The sequence below is a fragment of the Sinohyriopsis cumingii genome, unplaced genomic scaffold (genome assembly GCF_028554795.1).
Source record: "Sinohyriopsis cumingii isolate HCF-2022 unplaced genomic scaffold, ASM2855479v2 utg002171l, whole genome shotgun sequence".
NCBI classification, from domain to species: Eukaryota; Metazoa; Mollusca; class Bivalvia; order Unionida; family Unionidae; genus Sinohyriopsis; species Sinohyriopsis cumingii.
In genome coordinates this window covers 49,369-69,183 of record NW_028316145.1, presented here as the reverse complement: position 1 = coordinate 69,183, position 19,815 = coordinate 49,369, and the positions used below count along the sequence as shown (strand labels likewise).

General features: G+C 36.7%; 1 protein-coding gene across 1 annotated transcript in view; it reads right to left on the bottom strand.

Annotated features, from left to right (window-relative positions):
- Window positions 1-19,815, bottom strand: part of LOC149770967 (uncharacterized) — a gene marked incomplete at its 5' end in the record, with an annotated part of 82,360 nt that overhangs the window by 13,413 nt on the left and 49,132 nt on the right. Inside the window, 3 exons of the mRNA XM_089948927.1 lie at window positions 7,583-7,730; window positions 11,909-11,971; window positions 14,399-14,605. Of these exons, the coding sequence (XP_089805053.1) occupies window positions 7,583-7,730; window positions 11,909-11,971; window positions 14,399-14,605 (418 nt within the window). The remainder of the gene's footprint in view (window positions 1-7,582; window positions 7,731-11,908; window positions 11,972-14,398; window positions 14,606-19,815) is intronic.

The window sequence follows — 19,815 nt, the reverse complement described above, 5'->3', positions numbered from 1 at the left end:
ATGTTTTCAATCTGACATCAGCAGTTGAATAAAAGAAACATACTGTTGTAAAATGTCAGAAATAATTAAAGTAATGTAACAATGATAAGGATTTTCAGATAACAACACCTTTGTTTTTCAAAATATACAATACTCATTTTTGAAATTTCAACATGATAAAGTATAGGAATATTGTGTTCAATCCAAGAGTCCATGAGCAATGTCTCAACATGATAAAGTATATGAATATTAGGTTCAATCCAACAGTCCATGAGCAATGTCTCAACATGATAAAGTATAGGAACATTAGGTTCAATCCAACAGCCCATGAGCAATGTCTCAACAAGATAAAGCATAGGAATATTAGGTTCAATCCAACAGCCCATGAGCAATGTCTCAACAAGATAAAGTATAGGAATTTTAGGTTCAATCCAACAGCCCATGAGCAATGTCTCAACATGATAAAGTATAGGAATATTAGGTTCAATCCAACAGCCCATGAGCAATGTCTCAACATGATAAAGCATAGGAATATTAGGTTCAATCCAACAGCCCATGAGCAATGTCTCAACAAGATAAAGCATAGGAATATTAGGTTCAATCCAACAGCCCATGAGCAATGTCTCAACAAGATAAAGTATAGGAATTTTAGGTTCAATCCAACAGTCCATGAGCAATGTCTCAACATGATAAAATATAGGAATATTAGGTTCAATCCAACAGTCCATGAGCAATGTCTCACGTGATAAGTATAGGAATATTAGGTTCAATCCAACAGTCCATGAGCAATGTCTCAACATGATAAAGTATAGGAACATTAGGTTCAATCCAACAGCCCATGAGCAATGTCTCAACAAGATAAAGCATAGGAATATTAGGTTCAATCCAACAGCCCATGAGCAATGTCTCAACATGATAAAGTATAGGAATTTTAGGTTCAATCCAACAGTCCATGAGCAATGTCTCAACATGATAAAGTATAGGAATATTAGGTTCAATCCAACAGTCCATGAGCAATGTCTCACGTGATAAGTATAAGAAATATTAGGTTCAATCCAACAGTCCATGAGCAATGTCTCAACATGATAAAGTATAGGAACATTAGGTTCAATCCAACAGCCCATGAGCAATGTCTCAACATGATAAAGTATAGGAATTTTAGGTTCAATCCAACAGTCCATGAGCAATGTCTCACGTGATAAGTATAGGAATATTAGGTTCAATCCAACAGTCCATGAGCAATGTCTCAACATGATAAAGTATAGGAATATTAGGTTCAATCCAACAGCCCATGAGCAATGTCTCAACATGATAAAGCATAGGAATATTAGGTTCAATCCAACAGCCCATGAGCAATGTCTCAACATGATAAAGTATAGGAATATTAGGTTCAATCCAACAGCCCATGTGCAATGTCTCAACATGATAAAATATAGGAATATTAGGTTCAATCCAACAGCCCATGAGCAATGTCTTAACGTGATAAAGTATAGGAATATTAGGTTCAATCCATGAGTAATGTTTCAGCACAGTCACTTTAGCTTTTGCTGTTCCAGGCATGGAAAATGAAAAGATATCTTTGCATTTATTCCGATCCAGTTATATGGCATCTACATTCTATCTACCTCTACCACATACCTGTTCAGGCCAATAACTTTTCTACTCTGCTGACACTTCTAAAAATCACTTTAATTAATGGATTAAGATGGCATCGCTAATAATGTTTATTTCTAAGAGAAAATTGGTTCAACGCACATACTTGCCATAAGCTTCTTGCCGACAAGCCTACAAGAAAGAGCACTGTTAATATTGTATGGCCACAGATTTCTGGGAAATCCAGGCAGTTTGTCCAATGTGCCCGAGATGCTGGCAGGGTTTTATCGGGGGGGAGGGCTCCCCTGTTATCAGCAAAATAAGGGAGAGAGGTAGAAAAAAAGAGGGAGGAGAAAATGGTCATAATTCAATATTTACTTAACACTTTAATATCCATCTCTTTCTTCCTGCTCCACGTCCACTTAGGAAATCAGCCATTTTGGGTTTTCTAGGTAGTCCATATTTTAAACACACATTTGTAATACTTCCTTGATACAAGGCTTAAACAATGAAATAATACTAATAATATAATGTCAAGCACAAGAATCCAGATGTGTAAACATTTGCCTACATAAAAAAGGTATGTTGTGATAAGTGCTATAAAACTTTTACTGGCATGACTTATGGCATAAAAAGCACTTTATGGTGAATGGGTGCACAGAACACATTCTCATATTCCCAACTTTAAACTAATTTTTGGGAGTTCTTATGCATCACTGCCCTACAAGTGCATGATTTCATTCAAATTCTGCATGATTCGCATGACCTGGCAGCATCTCTGATGTGTGCTTTTTGTACATATAATCATCTGTTGAGCTCATGCAAAATTGGAACTAGATGGTCATGGAATCCACAGTGCAGATACACTCAATGTATTGCCATCCAAAAATGTACAATCACCTTGCAGAATTTCTAATAGTTGGCATGTATATATAAGCTTCTATTCCAAGTCTAATAAAAATCAGATCAAAATGATGTCATCCAGAGTGATAAAAATCAGTCAATTAGATGACAGATCCCCTCATTAATATATGTGGATCCATTTCATTATCAAACTTGCGCAGAATCTTGATGATATAGTTCTGATTTTCCAAGCTGGACTGAATAGAACAGAACAGAACAAAACTTTTATTAATGAAAATAAATCTCAGGCCACACATAGGTGGCATATGAGACTACTACAACTGTTACAATATTGTAAGGTAACATCACTAACATATGAAGATAAAAAAATCACATCATAGGTCAACATCTGATCAGAAATACGGTCTCCAAAGTGTTAACAAGCTAAGTGAATTAGTTCTTATGTTACGTGTTTATGCTTGAATAAACAGTAGCACAAGAAAGAGTGGAAACAACAAATTTTGAAAAATACAATAATTTATTTCCCTGGAAAAAGTCTGTAAAAATGAAAAAGTATGAACTTACGGTTTTATAGAATCAAATCCAAAAATAATCCAAGAATAATCCACAAATAAAATTTTAGTAGTCCTAATAACAAAATGTTCTAATTATTTCAAGTTCAAGTCCCGAGAAAGAATTCAAGATGGAAGACGATGACATATGCTGCAATCTGTAGTGCTGAAGTCTACAGTTTCTTGTAGAAACAAGAATTATCACTCCGGTTTTGGAAATTCAAATAATTTTTTACAAAAACTGTCCTTGTTCAACAATTTCACACGAGAACATATATTTCCCAGGAAAAGAATTAATCCTTTTGAATCCAAGTAATTTGAAATAACTCCAAACAGCATAACATATAATTTCTAGTGTAAGAAAAAACCCAGCTTCTACTGAGAATAACTCTCTAAAAACATCTTCTAAAATGCTAAAAGTGGGTCACATGATCATGTTCCAGAACCTCATAGAAATTAGGTATTTGTTAAAGATCACATACACCCAGTGTGGCCCTGACAAAAACCAATCATTTTACTCAAAGAAATAATAAAAAAATTGTTTACATCTTAAACACCTAGTCCCATCATGACCTTGACAACAACCAATCATTTTAAAATAAAAATAGAACTTATTTACGTAGCTGCTACTAATTTTGAATCAAAGTCAGGATCTAGATCAACACCTGGTTGTTTACAAAACGAACAGTCAAGGTCAATTTATTTTCTGGAAAAAGTATCATCTCTGGTGAATAAATTTACATTATAATAGCATGTAATGAAAAATATTTTTTTAAAAACTGACAATTAAATTCAAATAAATATTATATTAAATCAGATATAATTAAATCAAATATAAATAACATAGTCAAAAATACCTCGTTCATATACAAAGATCCAGACGATTATTAAACCTGTAAAAGATCTTGATGATAAAAGCATATATTACAAGTCTAACAATATCTGATCGCAAAAAGGGCTTCCATATTGGCAGCAACCAGTTGTTTATGAACAGACAATGGGTGGACACAGGAAATAGGGCGATATCGTAGCTCTCTTTGCGTCAAGGTAATCTTAGCTAAAATATTAAACTACTCAAAAGTTTTATAAAATTACGTAAAATTAAATAAAAGTTATTCATTAAAGGTACAAGATGAAACACACCCATTACATCCACGAACTTCTGGTGTAGGAATTTGAAAGGAAATTGTGTTATAAGGACCGTAACAGTCAAACATACTCATGACCAAGGGAGGGTACTTTCAATGTGGCATAGTCACTATAAATGCAATTTAGTATTTTTTATCATTTTCATAAGAGCTGAGTAATTACAACATCCTAAAATGCATCTTTAAAACACTGCCATGACTGGGTACCTCGTATGGCATATATTATTAAAACACTGCCATGACTGGGTACCTCATATGGCATATATTAGTAAAACACCTCCATGACTGGGTACCTCATAAGGCATATATTATTAAAATACAGTACAACCCCATTATAACGTGCCCCGCTATAACGCAAATTCGGATAAAATGCGGTCGTGGCATGGCTTCCGAAATTTTGTATATTCATTTGCACATAAAAAAAAATGTTTTTTGTTCAAAGTAAATGAAATAGTGTATAAAAATTTATTATCATTATGGGGAAGAGATCGCGTATGAATTCAAATTTAATATGATCGTGGCATGGTTCCTGAAATTTTAAATACATGTATTGTATTTTTCTCGTACCGGGAAAACATTTTATGAATTTTAATATAATATGATCAAGACGTAGCTTCTGAAATTTAACATCATCACCAGGTTCTTGAAGTGTTATGACAAAATAAACACTAACGGAAATGTTACTTATTACTGATCCGTAAGTAAAGCCAGTAAGTCATCTTTGTGATTGTTTTCAAATAATTCTGTATACAATCGTTGTTCAAACAATAGCCAATATGTGTTTCTTCTTTAACTGCATACACAACCAAGCAGCAGACAATGCAGTGGTTGATAAAAGATTCACACAATTTTATAAACATCAGAAAACAAAAGCTGCCATCATGTTTGCTGGGTTTGGCGGTGTTATTAGACGCAATCAGTTGAACAGTAAATACTGTCCGCTTTATTAGCTGGAAATTGAACGGGTATGAAACTGTACATGCGTTCTTCTTTAAATTCTTTTTATAAAAGTGACTCGTGACCATTGCAGGCCTACTGCACTTAGTTCTCGGGTTTTACATGTGTATGGGGTTTGCTTATGAACTCGTTACTAATTTCTTATTTTTTCATAAAATTATTTTACCGTTATGGAAAAGCATGTTTACAAATGCAATTCTATCTCTGCACTTTGCGAAAAAAAATTTATTATCATTTTGGGGAAGAGATCGTGTATGAATTCGAATATAATATGATATGATCGTGGCGTGGTTACTGAAATTTTAAATACATGTATGTGTATTTTTCTCGTACCCAGAAAAATACTTTCTTTTTAAGTATGAGAAATAGTGTGCAAAACGTTTATTATCATTTTTGGGAAGAGTTCCAGTATGAATTCGAATATAATATGATCGTGGCTTGGCTTCTGAAATTTAACAATTTCACCAGGTTCTTTAAGTGTTATTCCAAAATAAACATTATCATAAATGTTACTTGTTACTGATCCATGAGTAATGCCAGTAAGTCATCTTTGTGATTGTCTTCAATTAATTCTGTATACAATTGTTGCTCAAATAATAGCCGACATGTGTTTGTTCTTCAACTGCATACACAACCAAGCCGCAAACAATGCGGTGGTTGATAAAAGATTCTCACAATTTTAAAAACATCAAAAAACAAAAGCCGCCAACATGTTCGCTGGGCTTGGCGGTGTTATTAAACGCAATCATTCGACCAGTAAATAATTTCCGCTTTATTAAAGGGTAAGAAATAGTATAAAAGTGACTTGTGACCATTGCAGGCCTACTGCACTTAGTTCTTGGGTTTTTGTATGGGTATGGTGTTTGTTTATGAACTCAATATTAATTTCCTATTTTTTACAAAAATATTTTACCGTTATGGAAAAGCAAGTACACAAACACAAGTCATTCTCTGCACTTAGCACAATGATTAGTATAGTAGTTTTCACACGTTTCTTTCGATATTCACAAAAATCTTAAGTAAAAGTTATATGTACATTGAAAGCATGTGTTGATTGGTAATTATTCTTGCTGTAGTCATTCCAATGAATAGGCGTACAAGCGTTAATTATTGGATATTTGCAATGGTGGTACACGGATATGCATATGAGAAAATGTTAGCAGTATGAAAGTTGTACAGACACCATTCATAGACACTGGAATGTATAGAACCATACACGTGCTTCGTCTTTCTTAACCTACTTTTGCTGCTGATTTTTCCCATTGAATTCAGACACATAATGATGTGTGACAAAATTAATGAATAGTTTAAATATGCATGCAATTTTTGCAATGGAACTAAATATATTATGGATTAATTTCAAGCCCCGACAGTATGATATTAGATGGCAAGTAAATGGTCTTAATATTCTCTTCATGCTGTATTTTAGACGTTGAATTCAGACACAAAGATCTGGAAAAAATTTACTGAATATTGTAAATCTGTGTGCAATTTTTCAATGGAATTACATGCATTATAGATGAAAAGATTGCCATGATGGCACGATAGTAAACGGTCTTAGTACCCTTTAGTGGGTACCTTGTATGGCATATATTATCAAAACACTGCCATGACTGGGTACTTCATATGGCATATATTATCAAAACACTGCCATGACTGGGTACCTTGTATGGCATATACTATTAAAACACTGCCATGACTGGGTACCTTGTATGGCATATACTATTAAAACACTGCCATGACTGGGTACCTTGTATGGCATATACTATTAAAACACTGCCATGACTGGGTACCTTGTATGGCATATATTATTAAAACACTGCCATGACTGGGTATCTCGTGTGGCATATATTAATAAAACACCTCCATGACTGGGTACTTCATATGGCATATATTATCAAAACACTGCCATGACTGGGTACCTTGTATGGCATATACTATTAAAACACTGCCATGACTGGGTACCTTGTATGGCATATACTATTAAAACACTGCCATGACTGGGTACCTTGTATGGCATATACTATTAAAACACTGCCATGACTGGGTACCTTGTATGGCATATATTATTAAAACACTGCCATGACTGGGTATCTCGTGTGGCATATATTAATAAAACACCTCCATGACTGGGTACTTCATATGGCATATATTATCAAAACACTGCCATGACTGGGTACCTTGTATGGCATATACTATTAAAACACTGCCATGACTGGGTACCTTGTATGGCATATACTATTAAAACACTGCCATGTCTGGGTACCTCATATGACATATATTGTTTTATAAAACTGCCTTGACTGAGTACCATGTCTGCATATATTTATGAAATAAAACTGTCTTGACTGGGTACAATGCATGTTTAACAGAACAGTCCTAAATGAAATGCCATTACTCTGAGTGGTAATGCAAAAATTCAGAGATTTAACATCAAAACAACAAGATAGGTTTATGAAACAAAAATCAATAACTTCAAGTGACAAAGACACTTGCCTGTTGAACAAAGACCTCTCCCAAGTCAACAAGTGTCTCCTCTAGAGTATTCCACTCCTCTTCAGATAGCTGCAGCAGCTGCTGTACTCTAATTCCTGAACAGGATATCATAGCAACAGATGTACCATCCTCACCTATAAAACTGCAAACAAAATCTACATCATAAGAAAATATTTAGACAGTCAACGCTACACAAACACACACACAAACACACACACATATATATATATACACACACACATTTTGTTTCTTTGTAATAAGCACGATAGTCCCTTCACAGATTTTTGTTAATAACTTCTTTACTGGGATGCTTGCAATATAACATATTATCTAGTTTACCCATTTTAAGGCCATTTATATATTGTTTCTTCTTTCTTTCTTCTATTTTTTTATCCTTTGTTTGTACATTTTCCTGTCATTCAAACACATTGGAGTCAAACATTTCTCTTGACTTTTGTGTTCAGTGTTAGTTTAATGCAAGTAAATTCTTTATTGAGCAATATTTTCATTGAAGACCAACTTGACATTGTAACATGCTGGAATTCAGACAGACACCAATTTCATTTTGGTTCAGCCTAATACCACAATAAGTATAATTAAAAACCCATGAAGACTGGACCGTCCATTCTGGAGTAGCATTAACAACATTTTTATGAAGGTAATGATGGTGGTCATAGACCATCACTAAGACATCAGAAATCTTTTAGTGAAAATCCCCATGTTGATATGACCAAGCATACAAAGGTAGCAGTAATAACAAGAGATGGTCACAATAGCAGTCATATTGGATGTCCAATTGTCCACCATTTCTTTTAGAACCATGTAGAGCTCACAACAAGCTTTCTTTACTGAAAACCCAATGTTGATATAACCATCCATTCTAGAGGATGAAGCAAAGACAAAAAGATTTTCAAGATGGCCAGCACTGTAGGCATACTGGATGTCAGATCTGTACGATTTTCATGTAGGATTAACAAGGCATCATGAGAACTCTTTTAGTGAGAGTGCCATGATGATAACACCATCTGTTCTGGAATAAAAACAATAACAAAATTTTCATTATGACTGCCATGGTGGCCATTCTGGATGTCAGATTTTCATTATGACAGCAATGGTGGCCATACTGGATGTCAGATCTGTAAGATTTTCATTATCACTGCCATGGTGGCCATACTGGATGTCAGATTTTCATTATGACAGCAATGGTGGCCATACTGGATGTCAGATCTGTAAGATTTTCATTATCACTGCCATGGTGGCCATTCTGAATGTCAGATTTTCATTATGACTGCCATGGTGGCCATACTGAATGTCAGATTTTCATTATGACTGCCATGGTGGCCATACTGGATGTCAGATCTGTAAGATTTTCATTATCACTGCCATGGTGGCCATACTGGATGTCAGATTTTCATTATGACAGCAATGGTGGCCATACTGGATGTCAGATCTGTAAGATTTTCATTATGACTGCCATGGTGGCCATACCGGATGTCAGATTAGCTACCATATTTACTACCATATTTACTGAGGACCAACTAGACATCAGAAGTCTTTTTAACGAAAACTCCAGGTCAATGTGATCTTTCACTTAGATTAAGTAGTGACAAGATTTTCAAGATAATCAACGCGGCAGACAGGTTCAGTGTCTAAAGGGCATCATTATTATTTATGACCAACCAGATATCATAAGAAGTCTTTTAATGTCAACCTCCAAACAATATGACCAGGAGAAGTTGCAATAACAAGATTATTGTGGAGGTCAGATTGCTTCCATTTTCCTTTAGTTCCAACTGAACATCGTAGGAAAGTCCTTTAGTGGAAACCCCATTTTGACAGAATCATGGAGGATCAGCAATAAGATTGTCAAGATAGCTGTCATGGTGAATAAACTGGATATTATGGAACCCTTATCATTCGGCACCGAATAGACCTGGAATCGATGTGTTGGTCAAGTTTTGTTCTACTCTTCCAAATAGCTTACGAGGAGTAGTAATAAGAAACTTGTGCTAATTGATGCTGGATGATTGACAGACAGATCATGATCACAGACAGATCATGGATGAACATCATCAGTTAAGCTGTTCTGGTCCATGACTACTACAGAAAAATTCAGGTAGTTTCTACACAGACAAAGGGCTATAACTCAATCAAATACTAATGGAAAAAATGTAGTATCAAATGTTATTTATGATATTACTTGGACATATCCACATAATATTTTATATAACATCAGACTTAGTCACAATGGAAAGGGGATATAACATGGTTAAATCTTGACAGAAACTGCTATTGATGAAATCTGGATGAGATCATATTGAAATATGCCTTCAATAAATCTGGTTTAAATCAGAATAGAAATGTGAATTCAAAAGTGTACAGAATTTTTTAAAACACGTTTTACTTAAAAATGGCACATAACTATGTCAAATGTTGATTGGAACACCTAATTATTCAACTAATCCAAGAAGCTTTTAAGGCAATGTCATTATTATATTTGTTTGAAATCCAATTAGAAACAAAAACTATGCTTATCTTCATTGGACTAATAACTGTGATGAAAACACTAAAGGTCCATATATACTTATTTTTTACTTAAAATTTGGTTCATGCAGAGTAGGGGTCATCTTATGAGTGCAAAATACAAAATATCTGATAAATCTAGAGATATATAATATTGGAATCTCTAGATGTTGGCAGTACATACAAATATGGTCAAATTCAAATGCTGTTTTCATGTCACTAATCCCGTGTAGAAAAATAATGCATATATGGTATGCACTGTGTATCCATTTCATGACAGCATTCATTACACAATACTTGCATCTAGAGTTATTTACTTTTAATTTCAAACTATTATCGACAATAAAAATTTGCCCAATGTGAAGTGTCCATCAGTGTTGATTACCATGGGTGTTTATACAGGTAAAGGTGTTTAAACAGGTAAGTATATTGCTTCCATTTTTATGCAAGTCCTAACAAGATGTATTTGTATAATATGTCTGCATTTTACTGTACAAAAACTGTTTATATTTGATGCAATAAAAATTCTGATTTGATTTATATTTTCCTTTCCCATATGCCTGAGCTAATTCGTAAGGGATATTTCTCATGATATCTACCAGTGCATGTAGGTAAATAAACCCTTGGCTTTTAAAGACAGCACTCACTTTGCTTTTAGGAAGACAATCCTTTAGACTAAGCTGTGAATTTAATACTCTTACAGTGCGAAGTGTGCATTTGACTGTAATCCCTTAGCTTCCAAAGGTGATACTCTTTTTGTTTTCCCATGCTACAACCCTTTGATTGAGCTGTTATTCTGATTCTTGTTCAATGCCAAGAAAAAGAGGGTGGTTATTGAACCCATGGTGATCTGGTTTTGCAAAGACACCTCTTCAGTTGCATCCTTTGATAGATTTCACAAACTGTATAATCAAAGTGTCACATACAGAGCCCAATCTCCACATGAGTAGTAAAGATAAGGAATCCAAGTCAGACAATATTTATGACTAAACAATGATGAAGGATTGCAGAACTTTATTGTTCACTTAGGTGATGAGGATGAATTCTTGACTTTGTACCAGATGACATTAGACAGTGACATTTATAGAATAATGTCAGTCACAAAAGTGTGGACTTTAACTTTCATTTTTTATCTGTAAAATGTGTGGAATTAAAATATTATGGGATATTGTCAATCAGATCATTCTGGGAATCGAATAAGTGTGGTCTACTATTTTTATACTGGCATTTGACCTAAAATACAATCCATGGATTTATCATACATAGATTCAAAATCTCAAGCAATATGGACATCAATGGATAATAGGACACAAAGACAGTCTAAATGTGAATTGTCAATTATTTGTGACTGCTTCCACCTATATTTTTATTGTATTTTACACTGGTTTCATCTTAACTTTTCCTATCTATTTTTCCAAAACGTAAATAGGACTCATTGACAAGCCACCCCTTCAGATGGGTCTGACTTGCAAAATACATCCAGACTTGAAGAAGGGTCAAAGAAAAATTAGCTTTTCAGCAGTCCTAGAAAGGAGGCATAGCAGTCCTAGAAAGGGAGCATAGCAGTCCTAGAAAGGAGGCATCACCTTAAAGGTGATCTGACTTATAATCAAGTATATATAGTATACTACAAAAATAAATTAATGCTTTTGACAAAACTCAACCATGTCAATACTAATTTTCATATTATGACATTTATTTATCAATTTCCCTTCTCCTTGTTGGCAAAAGGACCTCAATATGACATCTGGGATACAGTTTGTAAAACAGAAAAATTAGTTTGACATACAAACTAACCTGCATCTGGCAACCATTTTTGACAAATTTTGCAAAGTGCAACCTCTGTTACTGCAGCCTGATCTATAAAAAATAAAGAATAAGCATAATAGTCATCGGTTGAAAAAGGTATGTCCAGTCTTTATTTTATGAAACAATACCTTACCGTTATTAGCACTAACACAAGAATGGTATGTCAAGTCTTTTCTGTGAAATAATACCTTTCCATTATCAGCAATAAACCTGGAAAAGTATGTCCAGTTTTATCTATGAAACAGAATCTTTTCATTATCAGCACTAAAATAAGAAAGGTATGTCCGGTCTTTTCTATGAACCAATAGCATCCCATCAACAAAAAAACCAAGGCTGCTATCACATAACTACAATCTTTTGCAAAGGCAAAGATGAAAGCTTTCTCCACACTGATATGTATGTATGTATGTATGTATGAATGTATGTATGTATGTATGTATGTATGTATGTGTAATAATAATAATAATAATAACAATGACTTTATTATGCCATATCCCAAAAGTTGTAATTTACTAATGTCTATGCCATATCCCCAAAGTTATATTTACTTATTTCTATGCCATTTCCCCAATGCTGTGGTTTAGTAATGTCTATGCCATATCCCAAAGTTGTGATTTACTGATGTCTATGCCATATCCCCAATGCTGTGGTTTTGTAATGTCTATGCCATATCCCAAAGTTGTGATTTACTAATGTCTATGCCATATCCCCAATGTTGTGGTTTAGTAATGTCTATGCCATTTCCCATCATATGTAGAATGAATCAGAAGGCTAAATGAGAGTTATGTGAACATTACACTGAATGCTTGCTCTGTGTTAAATAGTCCCCTACATAGGCACTCGCAGGGCAGGGCTGACTGTAGGGCAGGGATGATTGTAGGACGTGGCTGACTATAGGGCATGGCTGATTGCAGGGCATGGCCGATTGTAGGATGTGGCTGACCGTAGGTCATGGCTGTAGGGCATGGCTGTCAGCAAAGCATGGCTGTCTGTAGGGCATGGCTGTCTGCAGAGCATGGCTGTCTGTAGGGCATGGCTGTCTGCAGGGCATGGCTGATTGTAGGACATGGCTGACTGCAGGGCAGGGCTGACTAGAACGTGGCTGTAGGATGTGGCTGACTGTAGGGCTTGGCTGATTGCAGGGCATGGCTGACTGTAGGACCTGGCTGTCTGTAGGGCATGGCTGATTGCAGGGCATGGCTGACTGCAGGCCATGGCTGATTGTAGGGCATGGCTGACTGTAGGACATGGCTGTCTGTAGGGCATGGCTGACTGAATGGTGTGGCTGTCTGTATCACATGGCTGACTGTAGGGCATGGCTATCTGTAGCACATGGCTGTCTGTATGGCATAGCTGTCTGTAGTGCATGGCTGACTATAGGACATGGTTGACTAGGGCATGGCTGACTATAGGGCATGGCTGACTGCAGGGCATGGCTGACTGTAGGACATGGTTGACTGGGGCAATGCTGACTGTAGGGCAAGGCTGGCTAAGGCCTGGCTGTCTGTAGGACATGGTTGACTGTTGGGCATAGCTGACTGTAGGGTATAGCTGTCTGTAGGGCATAGTTGACTAGGGCATGGCTGACTGCAGGGCATGGCTGACTGCAGGGCATGGCTGACTGTAGGACACGGTTGACTGGGGCACTGCTAACTGTAGGGCATGGTTGACTAGGGCATGGCTGACTGTAGGGCATATGGCTGTCTGTAGGGCATGGTTGACAGTAGGGCATGGCTGACTTCTGATGATTATTGACCAATAGGTCTCAATGACTTTAACCTTTGGTAAAGGAATGGACTTTTTACTAACTGTAAGTACAACCATTCACAAAGTTTGGTCTGGAGCAAAACTATTGTGCAAAACCCATTTTTCTTCGAGTCACAATGACTTTGACCTTTGATTCTAAAATGAACAGACCTTTTCTTTATCTTAAGTGCAAGCAATTCACAAATTACATTTAAGGTACATGGGTCTCAGAGCTAAAGTTTAGGCACAAAAACTACTATTCTTCTTTCAGTCACAGTTACCATGATTTCTTACCTTTTGACCCCCAATAAATAGTTTTTGTTCCCAAACCCAAGTGTAAGCCATCCACAACATTTAGTTCATGTTTATGATGTACTATCCATATTTTGTTTGCAAAAACAAATTTTTCTTCTTTCAGTCACAGAGGGGGACCCATGTTAGACTTCATCCATAACTCATATCTGCAAAGTTATTTACAAAATTTAGAAACTGAGTTTCTGTGCAGAAATGACACCGAGAACAGGTGGATGAACCAGCATCATGATTTTCTTTATGGCAGGCATAAAAAGGTTTATTATAGTTTAAAAATCAACAATGATACATTTTCAGTGCTGTAAAAAATATGTATTCTCTGCAAACAGTAAAGACATCCACAGATATTATTCTCTGCAAACAGTTAAGACAATCACAGATAGCAACTATTAATAAACGCATACCACCAGAAACAATTACCTTTTGTATAAACTACCACAAGTGATGCAGACACTCTTCAAGGAAAGCTTCAAAATTTTCTGCACATGGCAGACACACTGAAGAATGCTACTGGAGTCCAGCAAGGGTGGTTTCCAGATGGCTACTAGGGGAAGCTTGGGTGCTGAGTCCTCTGAAAGAACTTGGATTTGTTCCTGTATAGCATCTGCTTCAATCTGATGATCATGCCTGAATTTATAGTCATGCATTATGTTATTGATTCTAAAATCCTAATAAACATCAGACTCTATGTTCAAAATACACAATTTTTAAACTCTGAAAGTCAAGATTCATGCTTTTTATTGCTCTTTCAACCTAATCTTTTTAAGGTAAATAATGATATTCAAATTAAGGCTCAGAAATTACATCAAATAACATGCAAATATCACCTCATTAAACTTACACAAACTCATTTTGGGGGTTTCCAATGCTAGATATCTATTAATGTTTGGTCTAATTTTGAGCACCACACATATTTCAAGAGACATGATGTTGTATATTAATAAAACACAAGCACCATGAACATGCACATTATAAACAAGCTCCGTGTTTAAAATGGCACAATGAGGGTATGGTATGATTAATAACCAACAGGTCTCAATGACCATAGCCTTGAACTAAATTTAATGTGCTTATCAGACTTACCGTGATACAACCTCTAATCTTTTGACCCTAGAATCTATATATTATTTTATTACCTTAAGTACGAAGCCATCCATAAAGTTTGGTCAAGGAACTTACACAGAAACAAAAGTTATTACGCAAAACAAGTTTTTGTTCAAGCCACAACAACCTGATCTTTTACCTATCGCTAAAAAAATCAATGGACCTCTTTCATACCTACTGGTCCTGATTTCCCTATTTTTGTAGAGTAATCAGGATGAAGATGCACCTTATTGGTCCTGTACTCCCTATTTTAGTAGAGTAATCAAGATGAAGATACACCTTATTGGTCCTGTACTCCCTATGTGAGTAGAGTAATCAGGATGAAGATACACCCTATTGGTCCTGTATTCCCTATGTGAGTAGAGTAATCAAGATGAAGATACACCCTATTGGTCCTGTATTCCCTATGTGAGTAGAGAATCAAGATGAAGATACACCTTATTGGTCCTGTACTCCCTATGTGAGTAGAGTAATCAGGATGAAGATACATCCTACTGGTCCTGTACTACCTATGTGAGTAGAGTAATCAAGATGACGATACACCTTATTGGTCCTGTACTCCCTATGTGAGTAGAGTAATCAAGATGAAGATACACCCTATTGGTCCTGTATTCCCTGTGAGTAGAGTAATCAAGATGAAGATACACCCTATTGGTCCTGTACTCCCTATTTTTGTAGAGTAATCAGGATGATGATACACCCTATTGGTCCTGTACTCCCTATTTTAGTAGAGTAATCAAGATGAAGATACGTCCTATTGGTCCTGTACTCCCTATGTGAGTAGAGTAATCAAGATGAAGATACACCCGATTGGTCCTGTATTCCCTGTGAGTAGAGTAATCAAGATGAAGATACACCCTATTGGTCCTGTACTCCCTATTTTAGTAGAGTAATCAGGATGAAGATACACCTTATTGGTCCTGTACTCCCTACTTTAGTAATCAAGATGAAGATACACCCTATTGGTCCTGTACTCCCTATGTGAGTAGAGTAATCAGGATGAAGATATACCCTATTGGTCCTGTACTCCCTATGTGAGTAGAGTAATCAAGATGAAGATACACCCTATTGGTCCTGTACTCCCTATGTGAGTAAAGTAATCAGGATGAAGATATACCCTATTGGTCCTGTACTCCCTATGTGAGTAGAGTAATCAAGATGAAGATACACCCTATTGGTCCTGTACTCCCTATAGGAGTAGAGTAATCAAGACAAAGATACACCCTATTGGTCCTGTATTCCCTGTGAGTAGAGTAATCAAGATAAAGATACACCCTATTGGTCCTGTACTCCCTATAGGAGTAGAGTAATCAGGATGAAGATACACTCAGATACTATTGCTTCTTGTATGATGTTCAGAATCCAAGGTCTTGGATGTATATACATTTTATGACCATTCCAATGTATAGGAAGCAGCAATTAGCCAGGACTTTGGTCCCATAATAGGTGTGACAAAGGATGGGACTATTAGCATTCCACCTTGTTACAAACGTCCATCATAATTTGATCCCTTCAAGCATGTATCATATGAGACTTGGGGGATGAAAAGGCCATTCCATTTCATACTTGCAGAAAAATGAGTCTGCCAACATATTAGCCAACCTAGGAAATGTCAAACTGAAACCTGGATTATTCTTGATGACACTACTTTAGAAAGTCCCAAAAAATAATACAAAGTTCTGGGTACTACTTCTGCTTTACCACTTGAGATCAATCACCACAGTAAAGTTATTGGGCAGAATGAGAACTCTAATACCATGTAGGTTTGCCAGCCACCAATGACTGGCTTCCAAAAAACACAAAATTCATTTTGATGATGTCGACATATAAATAATGATCCTGAGAGGGCCACACTCCAATGTCAGTCTGAAAAGGTAGGAGATTTGCTTGCCCCAGCCTCTGTATTCACAACCCTAGCGATTGTGATTGCCAGATGTGTTTGCAGAGGTATCACCAGTGCAAGTCCAAAGTGCCTTCCTGATGCAACCTTGAATTCTTGCCGATGGAGAGAGTTGGACCAATTGTTTTGGATCAGTCTCCACATGGACATACAACTATTGTGATGAGAGCCCAAAAAGAGACCAAGGACAAAGACATTTACTACCATAATGAGCAAAACTCAGCCAGCAAATGAATAATATAATAGCAGATGGATTGCTTCAAAGAGCCACAGACCTTACCTTGCATGAATTTAAATCTCTTTCCTGTGGAACACATTCTTCATACTTGGACATGGAGTAAAGACCTAGTCAACTGAATCTTAAAAGAAAACAAGATCTAAGGTGTTCTTGTTGACAAGAGGTTAAGAATGAAAGGAGAACATGTAAAATCATGTCTTGCTCCAAAATATAAATAGTCTGTTGTTTGTAGCCTGTTGCAGGCAAATTACAGAACTTCAGAAAGTCGTTTAAGGGGGGGATGAAATCATGTCTCTTGCAAGTCTATACTGATTGTGCAGTTTTCATAATGGACAGGGTTTGGGCCTGTTGTTGTATTCCATCAGAAACCCAAGAGTGTAATATTGTTGAATGAATCCAGTTAGGTTGATGATCAACTGATGAGTGTTGCATTGCAGCAGAAAGAGTTGTCACCGAAAGCTTAGTATGTGCACAGTATATCTTCTCCATTCAGGCATGATTGGAGCCTTCTCCTCACCAGGATCTGTGATAAGGGAAGTGAGACCTGTATGTCACTGAGATAGGGATAGTCTCATGGTACACCGGTGAAAAGAACTTACCTACCTCTGACTCTTTCACTTTGTTGTAGGATTGTTTTCCAGTGGCATGTGCTCTGGGGGGCATCCCAGTGACCTTGTTGGTTAATTAGCAAATCTATCTGTAGCACCTGAGACTGAGAGGGAAAATGGTATGCTGCTAATTCCATAAACTTGATTATTAAAGAGGAGAACAGATGATAATGTTTTAGAATATCTTGGGCCATGATTGGTTTGTGATGTGGAGATAGAAAGCATTGCATCTTTTCCCCAGCAACTGTAAGTCCATACTGGCTATTATAGTTATAGGATGTTGTGTCTGTTATGAAGTTGACCACCCTATGAATATGAATCACTTTTTCCATTGACTGAATTCATGGGGCACTTTGCACTGATACTGTGAATTAACATGAATATGTTTTGTCGATGTCCCAATGATCACTTGTATATGACCTAGGCCAGTTCAAATGAAAGTAGGTCATCCATGTTGGGAGAAAGGCGTTTGATTCATTATGTTGGGACATATGAAGGGACATTTTTTCCACATAACTGGTCCACACATCTGTTGTGTGAGAGGGTACTTTGACTGTTTGCTTTGCTCTTTCCCTTGCTATACAACAGCAGAAATAGAGTTGAGCCCTTAGGTGGCAAGGTCAATAAGAACCACCAATAATGACGAGTCCTGTGCTGGTGACCTATAAAGATTCCAATTGTGGAAGCAACTAAAAGTAGAATCTACCATTGATAATACTGACCTGCTGTCAGAAATGTAGACCAGGAAGGTGATGTACAGGAAGGAGGACAGAAGTCCGATGGGATTGGGCAGGAGACTTCAGTTCAGTCCTGCAAGGCACAGATTTGCTCATCGAAGTAAGAGCTAATAACAATGAGTGGACTTGAATGCCAGTATTGTCATTTATAGCAGGAGGTACTGAAGTCAGTGTCTCCTGTACTACCTGTGATGGAGTTGGAGAAGGGTGTTGATAATGGTGGATCACCACACTTGCAGCATTCATGAGTCAGATCCCATTATTTCTAACATGTCACTAAGGAGAGTTTCTTGGATGGCAGAGGCTTGTGAGCAAGTGAAGAGACATCTCTAGAAAACTGTGACCCCAGAATGGATATCGTATGCCAGAAGTGTTTGAGATACTATGTTATAAGATAGACTGGGTGTTGTCTGCAGGAAATATCTAGTATATGAAGAGCTTGGCACCACTACATGAGTCATGGAACTGGACAAGTTTGCATTTTGGCACCACTATGTGAGTCATGGAACTGGACAAGTTTGCTTTTTGGCACCACTATGCGAGTCACAGAACTGGACAAGTCTGCTTTTTGGCACCACTATGCGAGTCATGGAACTGGACAAGTTTGCTTTTCGGCACCACTATGCAAGTCACAGAAATGGACAAGTCTGCTTTCTTGCACCACTATGCGAGTCATGGAACTGGACAAGTTTGCTTTTTGGCTGATGCTTTATGATTGAATTGTGGTTGTGGCCCATTACAATTAGAGTTATATGGTCATGTCCAATTGTTGAGGAACATGGCCATCTAAGATGGCATGATGCCGTCAAGTTCTTAAGGTTGGAATATGGTATGGCATGTTTGATCCACATATCTGGTCCATAATATTGATATTACAGACTGTAACTGATTCTTGTAGTTGCTCTCCCTGTTGATGCCCCTGTGTGCAATAATCCCTCAATCTATATTTCACTTCTGTCCATAATGTGTTAGTCTGACATGTAGTTAAGGTGTGACAACCAGAGAAACAACACATGTTGAGTGGTTTTATAACTGGTCTCACCTATGGTCTAAATCTGCAATACAAAAAATAGAGAAGACCCTCTACACACATAGTGTAGTATGTGTCATGTTTTATGAGCAAGTGAGTATCCATCCAGGTGCAAAAAAAAGCATAATGATTAAGCCAAAAGCATAATAGTTGGCATGCATGATACGACCGTCAGTGATTGCAGACAACCTAATGAGGGTAGTGATGCATCAATACATTT